The sequence below is a fragment of the Paramormyrops kingsleyae genome, chromosome 15, assembly GCF_048594095.1.
Source record: "Paramormyrops kingsleyae isolate MSU_618 chromosome 15, PKINGS_0.4, whole genome shotgun sequence".
Taxonomy (NCBI): Eukaryota; Metazoa; Chordata; class Actinopteri; order Osteoglossiformes; family Mormyridae; genus Paramormyrops; species Paramormyrops kingsleyae.
The window spans coordinates 13,051,642-13,071,592 of NC_132811.1; the positions used below are offsets into that span (position 1 = coordinate 13,051,642).

Here is a 19,951-nt window from a genome sequence, read left to right on the forward strand (position 1 = left end):
TTTGCAGTTTGCTGAAGTGCAATTCGACTTGAACCACTGCAGCTGCCCCCGAGCATGTGATCAGCTGATCACAGCTTGCTTGTCTCCCCTCATAGACCCCTGAGTAATGGAAGTGATACCTACATCACATCCACCCCCTCCTCTCTCAGGACACCTCAAATGGCCTCCGTCACTCTGCCGACACCCGTAAGAGCTTCTCTCACTCTTACACTGGATCATTCTCCACAACAGTTAACACCATTTTTTGCATCATAGTATTTATTTATATATCATTATTTTCATTTGTTTTCTGTTTTCTCCAGGGAATAGAAGGCCCAACATACAGAGGTAACTACAGTATAGTCAAACCTCTTCCTGTTGCAAAATTTAATTAATACTGAAGTCTTACATGACAGGCATTCTCCATAGAGTCTGTGATTTAGATTTCCGTAGTGCATTATGGGATTTTTTTTTATCAAGTGCTGCACGTTTAATCCTCAGTCACCTGGGGCACTGTGCAGAATGCCATCATGTTCCAAGGCGTACACACACTTCACAGCTCATCTTTCCTAGGGCCGTGCTCCTCGCCCCTGGGCATGGAGGATGGCCGCATCAGATACGGCCAGCTGACCTCCTCTACCCACTGGGAGGACAACCCCGCGGACGCCGGCCGACTCAACGTCGTGCCCAACGTGTGAGTGTCCGTCCCATGGTTGCCAGGTTTGAGGGCAAAAATCACCTATGAAATTTGACTGTGTAGGACTGCGAGACGCTGAGCAAAGTGCTGAGCAATCAACAAAAAATAACCTTTACATCCAAACATTCAATGGATTGTAGCGTGGTAACCCTCCAGCAGCATTTCAACCAAATTAGGCAGTAATGTCCGTGACCAAAACCCATACCCAACATAAATATGTGAAATTAAATGTCATTTTGGTCACTTGACCACCGATTGGTTGATTAGCCACATACACCAACCAGCAATTGGTTGATGAACAGGCCACATGCAGTCTGGATTGGTTCATTGCCTCTCCATATGATGGCATCGCAGTCTCATCATGGAGCCTGGGTGGAGCCCCCGACCAGACGACCCCCAGCCATACCTGCAGGTGGACTTCCTGGAGCCTGCCTGGGTGTCAGGGGTGGTGACGCAGGGCAGCGAGCTCGGGACGGGGGGCTACCTCAGCAAATACCGCCTGGCATTCAGCCTGGATGGCAGCCACTTCACCGACTACAAGGAAAACACAGAGAAGGGCCCTCAAATCAAGGTAACATGCATGGCACCATTACTGGAAACCAGCCCACCACACCCAGTGTGCCTCCTGCCCCCTGGGATAGGCTTCTGGAATAGTGTAACCCTGCCTTGGATGAACAATTGTGTAAGAGGGTGAATGGATCGAAATTATTATTAAGGTTTTCTGCGGGGGTGCTGTAAAGGGGGCTAAGGTTGGAGGATTATAAAGACCCTTGAGTGGCAAGGGCTCTAAATAATTTGGAACATAATTGGATTAGTTTGGGTTGCGGGCGATATATGATTCGCTTTTTTGGGGGCCCACAATCTCTAGCAGTGCCCCTGTATGGACAAATGTATTCCATAATGTATTTTAATGTATATTCTTCTTTTTTCTTCGTTTGTACAGCTTAATGTTTTTAGCAGAGCGGTGTGATTTGTGTGCCGTACCAGTGTCATATCTGATAATCATAGTCATAGCTGATTGGCTGAGCAGGGGGCTTGCGCCTGCCTCTGATGCTGTCAGTCATCCGGGTGTGGGTTGTGCCTCGGGCCTCGGCAGGTGTTCGAGGTCCGCATGGTGGGCAGGAGGCCGGTGACTCGCTGGCTGACCCAGCTGATCCAGGCCCGCTACCTCCGCATCATCCCCGTGGAATTCCGCCACACCTTCTACCTGCGGGCCGAGATCCTGGGCTGCAGAGATCGTACGTATCTGAACTCTCCGTGTGGGAGTGAATAAGGAGCTTGTATCTTGTGTTTTTTCATGTGTGTATGATGAGAATGTACGTCTACTGCTTCTGGAATTTTCTGTATTTAAACCCTCAGTAACTTAAAAGTATCAAAGTAATGAGAATGAGCGAATTCGTCCTTCAGGAACATGGAATTTCATTTTCCTGGACCATCTGACTTTCTTCTGATCATTGTGTCTCACTCCGTATTTCCGCAGTTGAGCTGGTTACTCCAGGGGGAGGCGCTGTTATAAAGGGGCTGTGCACGGGGGGGGAGTTTCCCTGTGGCAGCGGAGGCTGTGTTCCACTGGCCGCGCTCTGTGATGGACGGCCGGACTGCCGGGATCGTTCAGACGAACTCAACTGTGGTGAGTCGATCCCTAAACTTGTGGAAACCGGCTAGGGGAGTTGCTAGAAAACATAGAGGCCCCCTGACAGAATGTTCCACACGGGGGTTACAGATGATTATGTGTTATGCATAAAAAAGATTAGGTCAGTGGTAGTTCTGTGGGAATACATACCTTGTTAGTGGTGAGAGAGGTGAGACTGGTTAAAGCCAACAGGAAGGCTGATGAAAAAATGTCATGGGGCCAAACTCCATAAGGGAAATGTCTAGAACCACGTTGAATCGATCACTCAAAGATTTCAAGCTGATCTTGACAAAAGTACCGGAATGGCGCTGGTATCTTCAGTGCGGTGATGCTTTCCCAAGAACATCAATGTAATATAGTGTGGAATGTCATGGGTCGAATGCTGTAAGGAAGACATCGCTGACAAAACACACTCCACCCAGGAACTAAACAGGGGTACCTAATAATATGGCCACTTAGTTTGTATACTATATATAGATTCAGTTACTTCAACCACCTTTTCTCTGAAAATACAGCACATATAAAAGCGCTTCACTAAATCTTTGGCAAAATCATATTTAAGTTTTTTTATTCCCTTCCCAGATTTCCAAGAATATTACGTGATAAAATTTTTATAGCATCAGTGTCATAAAACTTTTTCTTAATGTTGAATTACTTGGATATATAAAATAAATGTAATAATAGCACAGAATGAATAAACATAATAAAAATTTAAGGCACAATGGACTCCCATAATATTTTGAGTTTCTCATCATTATATTATGTTATCTGGTTCTGATTCTGACATGTTAGAATAACACGGGGGTGCTGTACCTAATTTCCCAGGTACTACGGGAGCGCCAGGTGTCTGGAACCGGTCCAGTCCCACAGGAGGGCCAGATCTGGGCCGTATCTCCACGCCGCCGCCGGCGGAGAGTCTCTCGCCTCCCTCCGGAACCCCTGGCCCCCCTGCTCCCCCTTCAGGTTTATTATCATTTAATCGTTTGTTTGTCTCTCCCTGGAATGTTAATGCTTCCTTCCTCTAATCTCTAACTGTGATTCGTGGACTTGACTGTGACTCCAGACGAAGGGCTTCCCAGAGTCCTGTGCACCGAAGGCCAGTTTGCCTGCCGTGCTTTCGGTTGTGTGGACGCCGCGCTCATCTGCGACGGCCGGGATAACTGCCCCGACGGCTCCGACGAAGACCAGTGTGGTAAATGTTACTGTGGACGGCGTGGACGGGAAAGTGAAAGCAGTGAAGGAGGAATGCTGGAGGTCCACATTTAAGAAGAACCGTGCAGGTGTAACCCAGGATTTAGGATCTTTGCCCATCAGTCTGAAAACGTGTGCTGGATCCCTCTGCTCCTGCCCTAGGTGGTCCATCCCCGACTCCTGGACTTGTGGTGACAACAGGGCGCCCCCTAGTGCCGAGTCCTTGCTCTTCGAAACAGTTCTCCTGCGGCAGTGGGGAGTGCATTCACCTGGACCGGCGGTGTGACCTGAGGGTGGACTGTCTCGATGGCTCAGACGAGAGGAGCTGTGGTATGACGGGTCTGGACGCTTCTCACAAAACAAGCCTCTGGTTTCACGTGGGGGGGGGGGGGTTATGGCTTTGTTTTTGACCAGGTGGCCATGAGGAAGATGATGAAGTCTGTGACTGACATGGCCTACATCTGTCTTGTCTGCCACCTCCCCCCCCCCCCAGTGGACTGCATCCTGTCCCCCTGGACGCAGTGGAGCCAGTGCAGTGCCTCCTGTGGCCTGGGGTCCCTCTTTCGGCAGCGGGAGATCCTGCGTCAGGCCCGGCCCGGCGGGGAGTGCGGGGGAGCAGTTTTCGACAGCCGGGCGTGTTTCAATCGCGCCTGCCCTGGTTAGTGAATGTGGCACGGCTGCAGAGGGAAGTGATCCCAATTCCTTCTGGTTAGCTTGCAAGCATAAATGCCTTGAAAAGGTGTCAGCCGTGCCTGTCTTAACTCACTTTCATACTTCGGTTGTTTCTATGTTAATTTTGGTTTTGTAATTTTCATTGTTATCTAAATACATGCAGTTGTGGGAATTGGTGAGCCTGTGTTGCCCATAGCATGAGATTTGTGCCCCTGTCCCTTATGCCATGTGCTTCCTGTCACAGGAGTATTCAGAGGCGGAGCTACTGAGGCACTGGCCCCAGTTGAAAGCTGATTGGAGCAGGGGTGGTCAATCTTATGCTGAAAGGGCTGTTGTATATGTGTGTTTTCGCTGTAACTTCCTAATTGAGAGAACTGATTGGTTGAAGAATTCTCACACCTGGGTTAGATCAGCTGAGCTAAAGGTTATCCCAATAACCAGGATACTCACTGGCCCTTTGCAGATAACAGTGCCCTCCCCTACCCTAGAGTCTTCCCTTTCCTGTAATTCCCCTACACATCTCTTTGTTATTGCCGGTGTATTGCAGCACAGGTCATTCCCACAAGCAGTGAACTAACTGCAGGAAAGCTGGGGGTTTTCAGTCCCCTTCTAAGACATTGACCTAACCTGTTACCTTGGTCATATATGAGGGTTGGGCCACAGCAGCACTGGCCTCAGCTGAAAGCTGATTGGCCTTCCGAGTACACTCTCTCCTGTCAGTCATCAATTCAAAACATTTCATTGGCTGCTGATAAGGCTGGCCACTCTCTATGAATTATGGCTCCTTTTATGCGCCACCACCTTAAAAAAATCCTAGAATTGCTCCTGCTTGTTGGGATGGGTTCTAGGATCACCGTGACCCTGATCCGGATAACGAGTCATGGATGGATGGATTACCGTAACTGTTAGTTTTCTAGTTAACAAAGCAGACGTGAGTCTGGAAGGAATGATGTTCCCAATCCTCACACTACCCTGGCCCTGTCTCCCCCCACCCCCTCCCAGTGGACGGTCAGTGGGCGGAGTGGAGCAGCTGGTCACAGTGTAATGCCCCCTGTGGTGGAGGCCTGCGGACAAGGAACCGCAGCTGTTCTGACCCACCCCCTAAGAACGGCGGCCGTGACTGTCAGGGCCTGACAGTGCAGACGCACAGCTGCAATGGGCAGCCCTGTGGCTCCAACGTGGACTTGCAGACAGGTCGGGTTCGCGCACGGTGCTGTGCTCCATGGTCCAGGAAACAACAGAAAATCATGGCCCAGAACATCACAGCACAGCACAGCTCAGCACAGCAGCAAAATAGCTCCCAAGAGCCCTAATGCAACACAACACAGCTCAGCACGTCACGGCATTACAGCTCCTGCAAGCCTTAACACAATACTGGTCAGATAACATACAGTAGGCTCCTGAAAGCTCTAAAACAGCTTAGCATAGCTCAGCACAGCATGGCTCAGCACAGTTGAGAGCTTTATCACAGCTCAGGACAGCACAACACATCACTGCATAACAGCTCCCGTGAGCCTTAACACAACACAGCTCATTACAGTGTAAGAGCCTCCTCTGAGCCCTAACACAGCACAGCAAACCATAGCTTAGCACAGGTTTTATGTGTCTTTTGGGTGCCAGGCTGCAGCAGCGGGATGGTGCTGGTGACAGAGGAGGACTGCCGGGCTGGAAGGGCCACAGGGTGTCCGCGTACGTGCCTGGAACTTTCCTCTCCGAGCGACTGCCCCTCGCAGTGCATCCCAGGTGAGACGAGTCCCTGTGAGTCTAAGCCACAGTCTATCTACACTACCAGTCAAAGGTTTTTACACACCACAGGTTTTTACCACTTTTCCATTTATTTCATAAACTGTAGATATTTTATTCTTGCTAAACATTGAAAAGTTGAGTGAACAACTATAAATGAAAATATAAGTAAAATAAAACTTTCTTTCATAATATAGACAGAGTATGTACAGTAACAGTACGTGTCTGACATCCTATTAACTAATTGTGTGCTGATGGCATCGTCAAATTCTAAGCTGTCCTTTAACTTTAAATGCACTACTTAACGCTTTCATCCCATGTAACAGAGCAGTATTTAATGTCCCTTGTAGAAATGCCTCGAATTTGCTTTGCTGTTATAACTGATAGAGGAGGTTACTTTGATGAATCAAAGATATGACATTTTCCTGCTAATAAAGGTACTCAAATGGTGATCATACTGTAAATTTATTTGTTAGCAAAGAAAATTGAGTATGTTTTTAGTAAATGCTAAATGAGTAACATGCAAATAGAAAATCTCAGTGTGTGTAAATGCTTTTGACTGGTAGCATATGCACCTTTATAGCTGCGGCCCGGGGCCTCTGGGTCATCGCTGTGTGTCACTGTCACCCTCTGATGCTGCGGTGGCGCTGTGGATCACACTAATGCAGCTCTCTTCCAAGGTGGTGGCTTGAGCCCCATCGTTAAATAACGGATTCGGTGGACGCCCCACGACATTTATTTCTGCCTGTGGGCCAGAGCCTCCGCTCCTCTTGTACGTTCTCCCCACGCTATGTGGGATTTCTCTGCATCCATTCCTCTGTGTCCTCCAGCAGTCCAAGGACCTTCATTTAGGTGAATTAGTGCCCCTGAAGTGCCCATTGTGACTATATGCCCTGTGATTGACTGGCATCATGTTCCACATGTCTTTGTACTCCCTGGCATGGGTCCCAGACAATCCCCCATGACCCCGAGAGCTTCTGGAAGATGAATTATCTCCTTCTGTTAACTCTGTGGTATTTTCTTTGTTTACCAGGGGAGATGACAGCAGTGTGATTTATCTGACACTGTAATAAGTCGTAAGCAGTGTGATTTCAAACCTGTCTGCATGGGCACCCCCTGGTGGCCAGGCTGCTATGGGGCTCACTGCATGACCCCGAGTAACCCCTCCGATGGCTTTTCTGGTTTCCCTTTCAGTCCATTACCTGTTGCCAGGGTGGCACCAGACCCATCCAGGCTCCAGTTCTTTTGCCATACAGGGACAAAAATTCTTTATCAAATTCCAATGAATTGTATGACATACCTACCTGGACCTACCTTTGTAAACACGTTAAGGATAAATGCTTCCAAATAAAACACAAATGCAGCCTAGGCAGTGAATTAAAGCTGCTTCTAAATGGAAAATCTGTGTTTATTTTTCTTTTTCTCGCAGGATGCCGCTGTCCAGCTGGTCAGTACGCACAAGATGGCCGCTGTGTCAAGGCCAGTCAGTGTCTTTGCCACTGGGATGGACGGGTTCTTCAGCCAGGGGAGAATGTCCTGAAAGGGAACTGCAGCACGTGGTAGGGGCACACCCCCCCCTCATTGGTCATACACTGACGTGTGCTTTTGCCTCTTAAAACAGCCACGTCGCTTTTGGAGGTGATGCACCCCTATATCTGTGTTTCTCAGTCTCTGCCAGGACGGACAGGTCTTCTGCAGCAGCAGCCCCTGTGAGGCGGGCTGCTATTGGTCGGCCTGGTCTACATGGGCCCCATGTGACAGCGCCCCCTGTGGAGTTGGTGTGCAGCAGCGGTACAGGTAGCACTATTTCCTGGATGACCGCGGTAACACCTTCACGTCGGTGACTATTGCTCCCTGAATGGCTCCGCCTTCTCCTGCAGGTCGCCCCTGATCCCATCCAATGGGACGGAGAGTCCCTCCTGCCCCGGGGACACCTCAGACGCCCGTCAGTGCTTTGTGCCCTGCCCCCCAGGTACTCCCCTACCTTCTTTCCCCCAATAACCTGAAACCGGCATCAGTGCTCAGGAAGCCGTGGGTTTGAATTCAGTGGTCAGTAGAATAATCTTATCACCCTTAGACTCATAATCCCAACTGCTCCAGGGGTGCTGGATTCTGCCTGACCTGAGACTTTTCTCACTAAAATGTCTATTTGAAGCCAGTCCGGCCCAAAGCATGAGCGAACTAAGCAGTTGTGCTGACTCCAGTGGCCACCAGGGGGCACACCATTAAATCAGCCTGCCAGAATGGGAAGGAAGATGAAAAATGACAACTAGGTTGATCAAATTTTACTTAGAGCACCTGAAAAAGGTTGCGACTGTGGCCGCTCTAGATTACATCATCATAAACTGATGTAATGGGAATGACCGACACAATGTCCCCATCACTTTTGGCATGGTTGTGCTTGCAGGTGACCAGCAGCACTGGGGCGAGTGGACGGCCTGGTCGCAGTGCAGTAAGACGTGCTTCCTGCATGTGGACGACGTGGGCCTCAGGAGGCGATTCCGCAGCTGCAACGGCACAGACGGGGGCTCCTGCGATGGCGACACTGAGGAACAGGAGCCCTGCAACACAGTTCTGTGTCCCGGTACGGCAGCCCGGGCCCGAAACGCACCAGGGCTCTTCCTGTCCAAGACTGTTGCCCCTGGCAACACTGGAATTCCCACACATGTCACATGGGCACCAAATATTTATTGGTATTAAAATAGACATTTTCAGTGATGAGAATTAGCTCTCTGGAAGATTTAAGGTTCATTTGCCCTTTTGTTTTTCAGTATATAGGAATTCTCACTGGTGCCACCCAATCAATAACATGTAACAAATAACAGGATTAGATAGCACAAGACGTGACAAAGGGCATCGCAGAGCATCAAAGTAGACATACTAGCAGTTGCAGAGGTACTTATTTGAGGAAGAAATATGAAATAAACTGAAGAAATGCCTGAAAAAGAAAATATTTATGTAAATATAATATATATATATATGCACAATATATGTAAATATAGAAATTGCTGAAATAGCTGACAAAGACTTTAGATCAGGGCTATTCAACTTCAATAGCAAGTGGGCCGAATATGAAAATCACTGGGGGTTCGTGGGCCACACAGAATATTTGTCAACTAATTGCGAAAAAATTACTCTTGATGATAATAGATATTATATTAGTATGAACGAATGACACATCCATTTTCTTTAACTTTAATACTTTCACATAAGGAGCTTTTTAACCAAGGTCCATATTTATATTTTGTTCCATTCAAGATGAACAAAACAAAGTCATCAGACCAACAACATTTCCGTGCAAAAGTGACACTGTTGAAAAGACGCTAGCAGACGCTGTACTTTGTGTCTCCGTTCCTCCGAGCCCTCTGGAAAACTGGCAGAAAACGAGCCGTGATTTGACTTGTAGTGCCTCTTCACGTTGTATTCTTTCATGACAGATATGCATTCGTTGCACAGTAAACAGACCAGTTTATTACTTGTCGCGGCAGGCAAAACAAATAAATATTTGTCCATCCATTTGCTCTGGAACTGGCAGTTTTCCGAATCAATTTTTGTTTTTTTGAGAGCGACATGTTGTAAAGCGGCGTTAGTTTAGCTGACTCTGACCTCTTCACCTCTCACCCGCGAGCTGAGTGCAGAGCGAGTGTAGCAACCAATCACAGCGCATGCCTGTCCGGTAGTATAACGTGATGGATTGGAAGCGTTGTTGAAGTAGATCAGAGCTACCGGTATACCAAAATTTTATTATACCACACATTGTGATTTACTGGCAGTCTTGCGGGCCATAAAAAATTTCAAAAGGGCCGTATCCGGCCTGCAGGCTGCTAGTCGAATAGGCCTGCTTTAGAGTGTGAAATTTGTGTTGCTGATATAGGTCACCATGTAAAGCTTTCCAGTGATGACATTGAGGTTGGGGGCTTGAACCCCAGAGGGCTCACATTAATTGTAGCTGTTTTCTGTAAGGCAAGTCACTTTGTATACAGTAAATGGATCAGATAGATCAGGGGTGTCAAACTCCTGTCCTGGGGGGCTGGAGCCCTGCACAGTTTTTGGTTCACCCTCATTTAACACACCTGATTCAACTCCTTGTGCTAATTATCACACAGCTCTTGAGCTGAATCATTTGTGGTGGAACAGGGAAAGAACTAAGCTACACAGGGCTCCGGCCCCCCAGGACTGGAGTTTGACACCCCTGAGGTAGATGCATTAAAGCTCTGAACTGCTGTGACGTGTCGATCCTGTGTGTCATCTGGAGTAGCTGCCTCTGTTCCCACCCCCTCTTCATCACCTGTGTCCTCTTCCTCAGTCGCTGGTGCCTGGTCGCCCTGGTCCCCGTGGTCCTCCTGCTCGTCGGAGTGTGACTCCGGCTCTCAGACCAGGCAGCGTCTGTGTGACTCTCCCCCTCCCCAGTACGGGGGCGACGGCTGCCCCGGGCCGCAAATCCAGACACGGGACTGCAACACTCAGCCCTGCTCAGGTTCCCCCCCCCCAGCCCGTATCCAACAGTGCTGCTCACCCGTACACGATGCCCGTTAATACAGGTCTATTTTACATGCTGCTCTTTTTTAGGGGCGTGTCCCGAGGGCATGAGCTACCTGAGCGTTGACCAATGCCGGGCGCAGGGTGGGGCCTGTCCCCGCGTGTGCCTGGACCTGACGCCCTCCGCTGCGTGTGCCACCGACTGCTACGACGGCTGCTACTGCGCCCCTAGCCTCTACCTTCTCAACGGCTCCTGCGTGCCCCTGTCGGCGTGCCCCTGCTACCACCAGGGGGCGCTCTACTCCCCAGGCGCCAGCATGTCACTGGATGCCTGCAACAACTGGTATTACTCAGAGACGAGTGACGGCCTTCATCTTGTACCTCCTCACCATTTTGACAAAAGAACTAAGGCCTATTTCTACTTCAAATGAGGAGAATTTTCCCCCTTATATGCTCAGAGATGGGTTTGTAAGCAGGGAATCTCAGGTATTAATCAGTGGTTTTGTTAATGAGCTCAGTAGTCCAGCTCACTGCCTATATCCCTGCCTCTTACAGCACCTGCATTAACGGAGAGATGGATTGTGGGACAGCACCCTGCCCTGGTAAGAGAATCCACATTTATCAAAACCGTAAGATAGAAGTCTAGGCATTGTTGCTGCAATAATACTTTAGGCTTAATGAATAAGCCTGTGTCTGTAAGAGACATTTTAAATGGCCTTCTGTGCAAATCGCCATGGAAACCTGGACTGTATTTTATGTGATATTTGTATTGTTCCTTAACTCCATTTGTGTGAAGTTTTTATGAATAAGAAAAAAAAATCACATGGTGGTTAAAATGAAGAATGATGTCAGTGTAGTATGATTTGTATGGTGTGTCACTGTGCACTTCTGTATGGTGTGTCACTGTGCACTTCTGTATGGTGTGTCGCTGTGTATGGTGTGTCACTGTGCACTTCTGTATGGTGTGTCACTGTGCACTTCTGTATGGTGTGTCGCTGTGTATGGTGTGTCACTGTGCACTTCTGTATGGTGTGTCACTGTGCACTTCTGTATGGTGTGTCGCTGTGTATGGTGTGTCACTGTGCACTTCTGTATGGTGTGTCACTGTGCACTTCTGTATGGCAGTGCACTGTGGCTGGAGCGCCTGGACACCGTGGAGCGCGTGCAGCCGGACCTGCGATGTGGGCGTGAGGAGGCGCTACAGGTCACCCAGCAGTCCTGCTCCAGGCTTCGGGGGGCGCCCCTGCAAGGGCGGCCGGGTGGAGATGGACACCTGTAGCCTGGAGCCTTGTCAGGGTGAGGAAGAGGAGGGGGAGTGAGGCGAGGAGTAAGAGCTGGCCGAGAAGCCAGCAGAGGAGATTCTCGCCGCTCCTCTCCATTTATTTAGAATGTCCTGGAAGAAAACCAGGCCAGTTTGCAGCCCTTTCTTCCAACCTCGCTTACCAAGTTTACCTATTACCTCACAGTGTCATACGAATTACACAACATAGCTGATTCTTCTTTAAGTTATTCTTGAATTTTAAGGATTATAGCTACACTCAGCTGTAAAATAACAGAGTCCGTCGCCTGAAAGTGCAAGGAGAGCCAGTCCTTTTAGCATCTGAGACTCAGCAAGGTAGCTTAATTAACCTTGCAGATGAATGCTGACGGCCATGGAGCTTATGGGCTGTGTGGGCTGCCTCACTTCGTATCTGTGCTGATTGGGTTTCAGGCTCACAGCAACCCTGAAGATCGACAGTTATAAACTGAAAACTGAGATGGCAGAATGTCTGCATATTTGTGCTCAGCTCCCACAAAAGAGGATAAAGGCTCAGGTCCAAGTGGCTCAGATATCATTACCCACAAGTCCAGTGCTCAAGGTTATTGGAATAGCTTCAGGAAAACAAGTCACATGTTCATTTTCCCCCTGTGTTTTAGCTTTGCCTGTCTGTGGTCTTTGCTTTGAAATGTGTTGTTCTTTTGGTATTCTGTATATTCAGAAAGACGGATTGGATGTGTGTTGTCTCTGAAGTGTTTCTGTCTGTGTGGCATGTTTTCCGTGTGTGTTATGTGTTTCTGTATGTGTGACATGTTTCCATGTTTGTGTGTAACATATTTCTGTGTGTGACTTGTTTTTGTGTTTCCTTGCATGTAATGTGTTTCCATTTGTGTGACTTGTTCTGTGTTTGTGACGTGTTTCCATGTGTGCGTGTCATCCGTTTCCATGTGGGTGTGTTTGATGCATTTACATGTATGACATGATTTTGTGTGTGAAATGTTTCTGTGTGTTTGCCGTGTTTTCATGTGTGTGAGATGTTTTTTTCGTTTTTTCGTTGTTTTTTCGTGTTTTCATGTGTGTGTGTGTTTCTTTCTGTGTGACGTTTGACCTTGTATGTGAGACATATTTCCGTGTGTATGTGATGTGTTTATACGTGTGTATGTGACATGCTTCCATGTGTGTTGTGTGACGTGTTTCCATGTGTGTTGTGTGACATGTTTGTGTATGTTTGCACCCCACAGGAGCCCGGCAGCCTTGGGGAGCGTGGTCCGAGTGTTCTGTGCCCTGTGGTGGGGGCTACAGGAACCGGACTCGTGGGCCGTCCAGAACCCATGGCATGATGCAGCAGTTCAGCGCCTGCAATGTGCACCCATGCGGTGAGCTGGGTGGGGGGGTGGGGTAGTCCTTCATATCCTTGACAGTGAGCTTTCCGGGGACAATTATGAAAAGCTAGAGGGATGTGGACAGGCTTCCTGGGCACGGTTTCGCTGGCCAACCATACCAGTGGCAAACATCAGGGGGCGCTCACTCTCCTGTCACATGCCATCCCGCGCATTCACAACAAAGTGCTAGAACTTTCCCCTCCTCCCAGGTAATGAGTCTGGCTGCCCTGGGGAGCAGGAATTGGTGGCCTGTGTCCGGCATCCTGCTTCCTGTTCTGACCTCAGTACTGAATTCGACAACAGCAGCTGCACCTCAGGCTGTCAGTGCCGGTCCGGCCTGCTCCTCCAGGTCAGTTCCTCACTCCGCTCAGCGGTGTTGGCACACTCTTCAGACCCCGTGTCTGTCTCTGCTTGGGGCCGAGGTGTGAGAAACACACAAGAAGATGTGTGGGGGAGTGTGAAGCTCCTTGGAGGGGCGGGGAACCTCCCCTGTAGCCTATGATACTTTAAAATGCTAAATACAGCCTAAAAGTGGCCTTATTCTTACAATGTGCTGGTTTCAGCAGGACGGAAACTGTGTCTCCGCACCTCAGTGCCGCTGCTATGTGGACAGTGAGCAGTTTGAGCCAGGAGACACCATCACCCAGGGCTGCCGGAACTGGTAAGGGACACCCCCCACCCAATCGGACCACCCACCACCCACATTTGAATCCACCAAATTCCATCCTGAATACCTGCCTTTCATGCTCTGCGAAAGGAGTTGTTTTCATTTCTTACGGCCCACTGAAGGCATCTCCATAACGTCAGATTATTGGTGTATTTGGAGAACCTTTTAGAACATATCTTCCAGACATAACTATTACATATTCTTAGCTTGTCTTGCTGTCTTATTTGGTAAGTATGGAGATCTTGTGATCACTAAATTACTGCCCTTCTCTGTCACGTTAATGTCTTTTTATCTTTTTGATCTGTACTGTCATGTATCTCCCAAATTTCCCTCCCGGGGTTAATGAAGTATCTGTCTGTCTGTCTGTCTATCTGTTGGTCTCCCTGCCTGTCTGTCGTGACCGTCGGTCTTCCTCTCTCTCTGCCTGCCTGTCTGCCTGCCTGCCTGTCTGTCTGTCTGCCTGCCTGCCTGCCTGTCTGTCTGTCTGCCTGCCTGCCTATCTGCCTGTCTGCCTGTCTGCCTGTCTATCTGTTGGTCTACCTGCCTGTCTGTCGTGACCGTCGGTCTTCCTCTCTCTCTGCCTGCCTGTCTGCCTGCCTGTCTGTCTGCCTGCCTGTCTGTCTGTCTGTCTGTCTGTTGTGACTGTCCCCAACAGCACCTGTGAGTCGGGGGTGCTGACTAACTGCACCGACCTCGACTGTGATGGTGAGTATTTCGGATCGCACATGACCCATGTTGTACTTGTTAACCAATGCGCCCACCTCAGCTGACGCCCCGGTCACTGCCCCACAGTGGACGGCCTGTGGTCCGCATGGACACCCTGGAGTGATTGCAGCACCCCCTGTGGGCCGGGCCTGCAGTCCCGCTACCGCTTCTGCTCCAGTCCTCCCCGGTCCGGGCGGGGACTGCCCTGTCTCGGACCTGACCGTCAGGACCAGCTGTGCGTTCAAGCAACCTGTGACCGTAAGCCTGTCTCACGACTGCTTACAGGATTAACTTGACCCATAGCCATCCTCATGCAGCACTGTGGGAAAACGATGGCTCTAAGGCCTAAATCAGATAAAGACAAACTTTTGGCTGCCTAGAAATTTGAACTGATGCCATTGCATGAAAGATGTCTCCTAATGATCGATTATATAAATATGTACACTTGTATTGCCAGGGCGATAATCCAAATTAAAATGAGTATGTTTTCCCAGGCCCTGAGGGTGTTACTCTAGCTGTCTCCAGGGTTTTTTAAAGACAGCTTTAAAGATATCCTGCCCCATTTTAATATCACCATCCGCAAGTGATTATGCTTGGATATCCTGCAGGTGATGGAGGTTGGGGTGAATGGACCCCTTGGACGGAATGTACCAAGTCATGTGGCGGGGGTATGCAGTCCCGTCAACGGGAATGTGACAGCCCCACCCCCGAGGGGAAGGGTAACTTCTGTGAAGGCCCGGGCAGCGAGATTCAATCCTGTAACACCGATCACTGCCCCGGTACTGAGGCAGGCAGGAATACCATATATTGATAGGAACTGTGTGTGTTAGTGGGGGCCATGTAACCCCATGCCGTTTATGCATATCTGTGTCCCCTACATCATGTCCAAGTGGCCCCCTGCACCGAGGTCCCCGGGACGGCTTTCAGCAGCTGTGGCCCCTCCTGTCCCCGGTCTTGCGATGACCTGGCTGTGAGTATCGTAGTGCCCAACCATTGTTTGTGCGTTTCCGGACTGGAACCTGAAAAAATGCCTCGCTGTTCTGTTTCAGTACTGCGAGTGGCGCTGTGAGCCGGGCTGCTACTGCACGGGGACGCGTGTCCTGGGCCAGAACGGGACATCCTGCATTCAGACTGAGGACTGCCCCTGTCTGGACATGGCGACTGGTCAGCGACTGGTGCCGGGGGAAACTGTGCCAGCCCCCGATGGCTGTAACAACTGGTAAGGGCCCCCATGTCTCATACACAGGCCCCACCCCCCACCATGGTCATGTGACTGTGGTCACGTGACTACACCTCCATGCCATGCCCCCAAACATGTCCGCGGTGTCGATAAGGAGTTTCCTCCATTTGGATATTCGTCCTCTTGCCCATCTGTCGAAGGAGAGCTTGAAACCCACTCCCTTTATATGTGATTTGTGAAACACCACATTCTGACCTCATACTTACATCTTTTCCAATAGCGTGCGTTGACTCGCCAGTGGTGTTCATGATTAGTAATATAAATTCATTCAGTCTGGTTCTTGTTTCTGTCTGGCCACCTTGGCTAAGTGGTTAAGATGTTGTACCAATGGGGAAGATCTAATGGGTATCAGCCCTCGTGGCTTCAAACCGCACACCATGGAAATCTGCCTGAGCTTTGCAGCTGTGCTCTTTGACTTGTAATTGCATCCCAGAAATGAACTTGGGCAATCCAGAAGGATCCCTACATGTTCGCAAAAATGCTCATTTGGCCATTTGGCTATGGGTTGTCAGAGTTCTTTGGAAAGCTACTCCATTTCTCACTCATGAAAATCCAACACCAGTATTGTAACCCTAGTTTCCTACCCCAACACCCCACACCGCTGTACTGATGGTATCTACTACCACCCCTGTAAGTTTTCAATGGAACGTGACTGAAATCTTCTCTGCTGAATTCCAGTGCCAATAACACTGCTTAAAAATTGCATAGTTACAATTTACAGAAATCAAAACAACCATCCATCCATCTTCCAATGAACCATTTATCCTGAGCAAGGTTGCAAGGGGGCCTGGAGCCTATCCCAGACTGGACAGAGCCCAATATCCTCAGCAGGTGCCAGTTCATCATTCTCACACACATAATCATACACTACAGCCAGCTCAGACATGCCAGTCAGTATAAATTAAAGCAGCCTATTGGAATAACAGGGGCTTTCAATTTTATTATTATGTACACTGCGTGCCTGTGATTGGAAGGTTGTTGGTTCCCATCCTATAGTGGGCAGAGTGCTTTCACCATCGGGCCAATGAGCAAGGACCTTAGCCCCTAACTGCTCCAGGGCTGACCCAGCTTTCTCAAAAATGTGTACCGCTTTGAATAAAAAGCACCTGCTAAATAAACAGTTATGTAGGTATATAGATGGCTGGGAATTGTGAGCGTCACATGCCACTGAAACAGAGGTGGACTGGGGAGACAAGGATGGAGCTTGACTACATCGCCACCCTGTGGCAGCTTTTCTAAGTGACCTCGGCTTGCCCTCCTATGTTTCAGTACCTGTGAGGGTGGGAGGATCACCTGCACCCGCAAACCCTGTCCCGGTAAGTACATACTGTATACATGGTGTGGTATGCATGTGCTGAAAAGACAAGGGGACATGTCCCCAAAAGCAAATGATGGGGCATGTACAGAGGTGGGGCCATGGGGACACTGACTCCAGCTGAAAGCTGATTGGCCCCCAGAGTGCCCCCTCCCCTGTCAATCACCGATTCAAAACATATCATTGGCTAATGATAAGGTTGGCCTCTCTATATGAATTATGGCACTTCTCACCTCCCCCCCCATTCAGAAATTAATTAATCTCAAAATACGTACGTAATAAATAATCCCCCGCCCATTCCTCCCAGTGGCAGGAGGCTGGTGCGAGTGGTCCGGCTGGACGCCATGCTCGCGGACGTGCGGGACGGAGTGGGTGTCCCGGTACCGTAGCTGTGGGTGCCCTGAGCCCAAGGCGGGCGGGCCAGCCTGCCCTGGGGAGCAGGAAGCCCATGGTGGGATGGGGGTGCAGATCCAGAGGCAGCCCTGTCCCTCCGTCACCTTCTGTCCTGGTAATGATGTCTGGGCACCCATGAGAAAGCCTGTGTTTTGTAATACAGCTAGAGGTTTGCAACCCAAAAGTAGCGCGGTTATAAAAAACTCTCTAATGAAGGCTTTGTGCTACTGTTACTGCACTATGATCTGTTCACTGTTACTATTACTATTTGGGAATTAATTTGGTGCACAATTTAAAAAAAATTGAGTTGTGACTTAATGACCAAGAAAATAGGAGGGTCCTGAAGCGAAGGCAGTTGAGAACCACTGTTGTCATTTTTTGTTGTTTAATGATGGGTATTCCTATTTTGAAAAAAAAATAAAAAATAAAATCTTGCACGGTTTGTGTATGATTTGGCCATTTCGGTTCCGGCATTTGTTGCCTTACCTGTTCTGAATGCTCTCTCTCCCCCCTGCTCTCGTCCTCTGAACCTCCACCCTGTCACCCATCAGTCAACGGCCTTTGGGGGTCCTGGAGCCCCTGGACGCAGTGTGACGTGTGTGCGGGGGTGTCGACGCGCAGCCGTATCTGCAGCAGCCCCCCGGCCCGCTTTGGTGGCCTGCCCTGCCCCGGGGAGACACGTCAGAGCCGGGGCTGCCATGACAACGGCACCATCTGTTCGGGTCAGCCAGCCCCTCTGTCGACGGGCCCGTCCTGTTCTGTGTTTATGAATGCAGTAAGGTGTTGGGTTTGTTTTCTGCCAAATAGGATGCACTTTCCCTTATCTCTACTGTGAACCTGTGGTGCTTGGAGTGAGCCAGACCTTTACGTGAATGATCCAGCTTTAATAGCTTAATTTAAGAGGTTTTTGATGGAAAACAGTGAACAATTTGTCATATGTGCATCCAAGGCAGTGTATTCATTCGTTTTACTCCATGATCTGACACTTTTATTCAAAGTGATTTACAGTTGAGGGAAGGCTTACAATTAATGCATTCTCCATGGAATTTGAGCTACATTTCCTCTCGTGCCTCACTCAAGATGAACCCCCAGATGGGACTCAAACCCACAACCACAAGGGTCCTTGTTTGAGATCCCCCCCCTCCGTCATTATACCCTTTTTTGATTTCTGATGGCTTCTCCCCCCTGTACAGACTGCCCTGGGGGGCAGGAGGAATGGCCGTGTGGAAAGCCCTGCCCGCGTTCTTGCTCTGATCTCCACGGCGACACAGAGTGCGTCGACGTCCAGGGGTGTCAGCCCTCCTGCGGCTGCCCTGACGAGCTGCTCCTGCAGGACGGCCTCTGTGTGCGGCGGGACGAGTGTCGCTGCAAGTTCCCCAACAGCACCACTGGTGAGGGGTTCGCGACCCAACTCTCCCTCCAAACCGCTCAAACATGACTGGGGCTGTGTGACAGGCCCATTCCTAGCAGCTAGACTATCAGCTCTGCTAGTATCTATAATGGTACACTCTCTCTTCTCTTTCAATCCCCCCCAGGTGGGGTGGACTCAGCCAACGCCTCATGGGCATGGCCCGGCATCTCCTCCTGGCACTTCATGGACTCGGGGGAGACTATTACCAGTGCCTGTAAAAACTGGTACATCTCCACAGTATCTTCTGCACTTCAGAATCTCATTTACCCAACATGGGCACTGTTGCAAATAAATCAGCTTTATGGTGCATGTCCCGGGATGAGAGACAAAAATCTGATCTAGGACAGCTTTTTAAGGCATTTACTTTCAATTAATTTTTATCACGCCGGGAAATATTTGCATTTAAAGCCCCACTTTATATTCGGCAGTGTTTCCTGCATTTAATCACGTCTATTTATTCTTCTTCTTTGAATTAAATGAAAATCATTTTTATGAATAACTTTCTGATTCTTCCAGTACTTGTGAAGACGGTGTTGTGAAGTGTCAGTCATTACCTGGTTGCCATGTGGATGGGGCTTGGAGCCAATGGGGGGCTTGGACGCAGTGTTCCGCTCCATGCGGGGGCGGAGTCAAGCTGCGATTTCGGCAGTGTGATAACCCCACCCCTCAGAATGGGGGCAGGGGCTGTGCAGGGGTAGCGGAGCAAAGAAAGGACTGCAACAGCCAGCTCTGCACAGGTACGAGGCGCGGAGAGCAACCGCCCCCCGCTGGCACGAATAGGAGTATTCCTAATGACCCGTGTCCGCCATTTGTTTGTGTGTGCCAGACTCGGGCCCCGGGTTCGACTGGTCGCCCTGGACAGCGTGCTCGGTCAGCTGCGGGGGGGGGGAGCAGTCACGATCACGCACCTGCCGCTCGCCACCTTGCGAGGGTGTGAGGCGGCAGAGCAAGACCTGCAACACCCAGGTGTGCCTTGGTGAGTTTGGGCTGCGTCCTGGGTGCGTGTAAGCCTGTGTGAGCAGGGCCACCCCAAGGCATTAGAGAACCCTGCAGCCACCAGGGGGCGCCCCATCTGATCAGCCTGTGGTGTGTGTGTGTGTTAGGGCAAGGGGTCCCAGTTCAAATGTTTCTTATGACCATAAAAGTGTTGGGCGGGCCCTGTGTGTGTGTTTCAAGCAGCGAAGGA

The 19,951-nt window shown here is 49.8% G+C and overlaps 1 protein-coding gene across 1 annotated transcript in view; it reads left to right on the forward strand.

Moving 5' to 3' along the window:
• sspo (SCO-spondin) overlaps window positions 1–19,951 on the forward strand; it is a 75,625-nt gene that overhangs the window by 32,387 nt on the left and 23,287 nt on the right. The window contains exons 46-80 of the mRNA XM_072699986.1: window positions 96–186; window positions 303–327; window positions 553–673; window positions 1,031–1,247; window positions 1,773–1,914; window positions 2,157–2,306; window positions 3,135–3,272; window positions 3,373–3,501; window positions 3,663–3,830; window positions 3,994–4,158; window positions 5,175–5,366; window positions 5,793–5,915; window positions 7,345–7,474; window positions 7,584–7,712; window positions 7,796–7,887; window positions 8,323–8,499; window positions 10,222–10,392; window positions 10,485–10,737; window positions 10,950–10,996; window positions 11,520–11,690; window positions 12,894–13,028; window positions 13,244–13,383; window positions 13,601–13,695; window positions 14,357–14,406; window positions 14,494–14,664; window positions 15,015–15,185; window positions 15,297–15,376; window positions 15,456–15,625; window positions 16,916–16,962; window positions 17,269–17,469; window positions 17,906–18,076; window positions 18,548–18,745; window positions 18,890–18,989; window positions 19,282–19,502; window positions 19,592–19,741. Coding sequence (XP_072556087.1) covers window positions 96–186; window positions 303–327; window positions 553–673; window positions 1,031–1,247; window positions 1,773–1,914; window positions 2,157–2,306; window positions 3,135–3,272; window positions 3,373–3,501; window positions 3,663–3,830; window positions 3,994–4,158; window positions 5,175–5,366; window positions 5,793–5,915; window positions 7,345–7,474; window positions 7,584–7,712; window positions 7,796–7,887; window positions 8,323–8,499; window positions 10,222–10,392; window positions 10,485–10,737; window positions 10,950–10,996; window positions 11,520–11,690; window positions 12,894–13,028; window positions 13,244–13,383; window positions 13,601–13,695; window positions 14,357–14,406; window positions 14,494–14,664; window positions 15,015–15,185; window positions 15,297–15,376; window positions 15,456–15,625; window positions 16,916–16,962; window positions 17,269–17,469; window positions 17,906–18,076; window positions 18,548–18,745; window positions 18,890–18,989; window positions 19,282–19,502; window positions 19,592–19,741 — 4,931 coding nt within the window. The remainder of the gene's footprint in view (window positions 1–95; window positions 187–302; window positions 328–552; window positions 674–1,030; window positions 1,248–1,772; window positions 1,915–2,156; window positions 2,307–3,134; window positions 3,273–3,372; window positions 3,502–3,662; window positions 3,831–3,993; window positions 4,159–5,174; window positions 5,367–5,792; window positions 5,916–7,344; window positions 7,475–7,583; window positions 7,713–7,795; window positions 7,888–8,322; window positions 8,500–10,221; window positions 10,393–10,484; window positions 10,738–10,949; window positions 10,997–11,519; window positions 11,691–12,893; window positions 13,029–13,243; window positions 13,384–13,600; window positions 13,696–14,356; window positions 14,407–14,493; window positions 14,665–15,014; window positions 15,186–15,296; window positions 15,377–15,455; window positions 15,626–16,915; window positions 16,963–17,268; window positions 17,470–17,905; window positions 18,077–18,547; window positions 18,746–18,889; window positions 18,990–19,281; window positions 19,503–19,591; window positions 19,742–19,951) is intronic.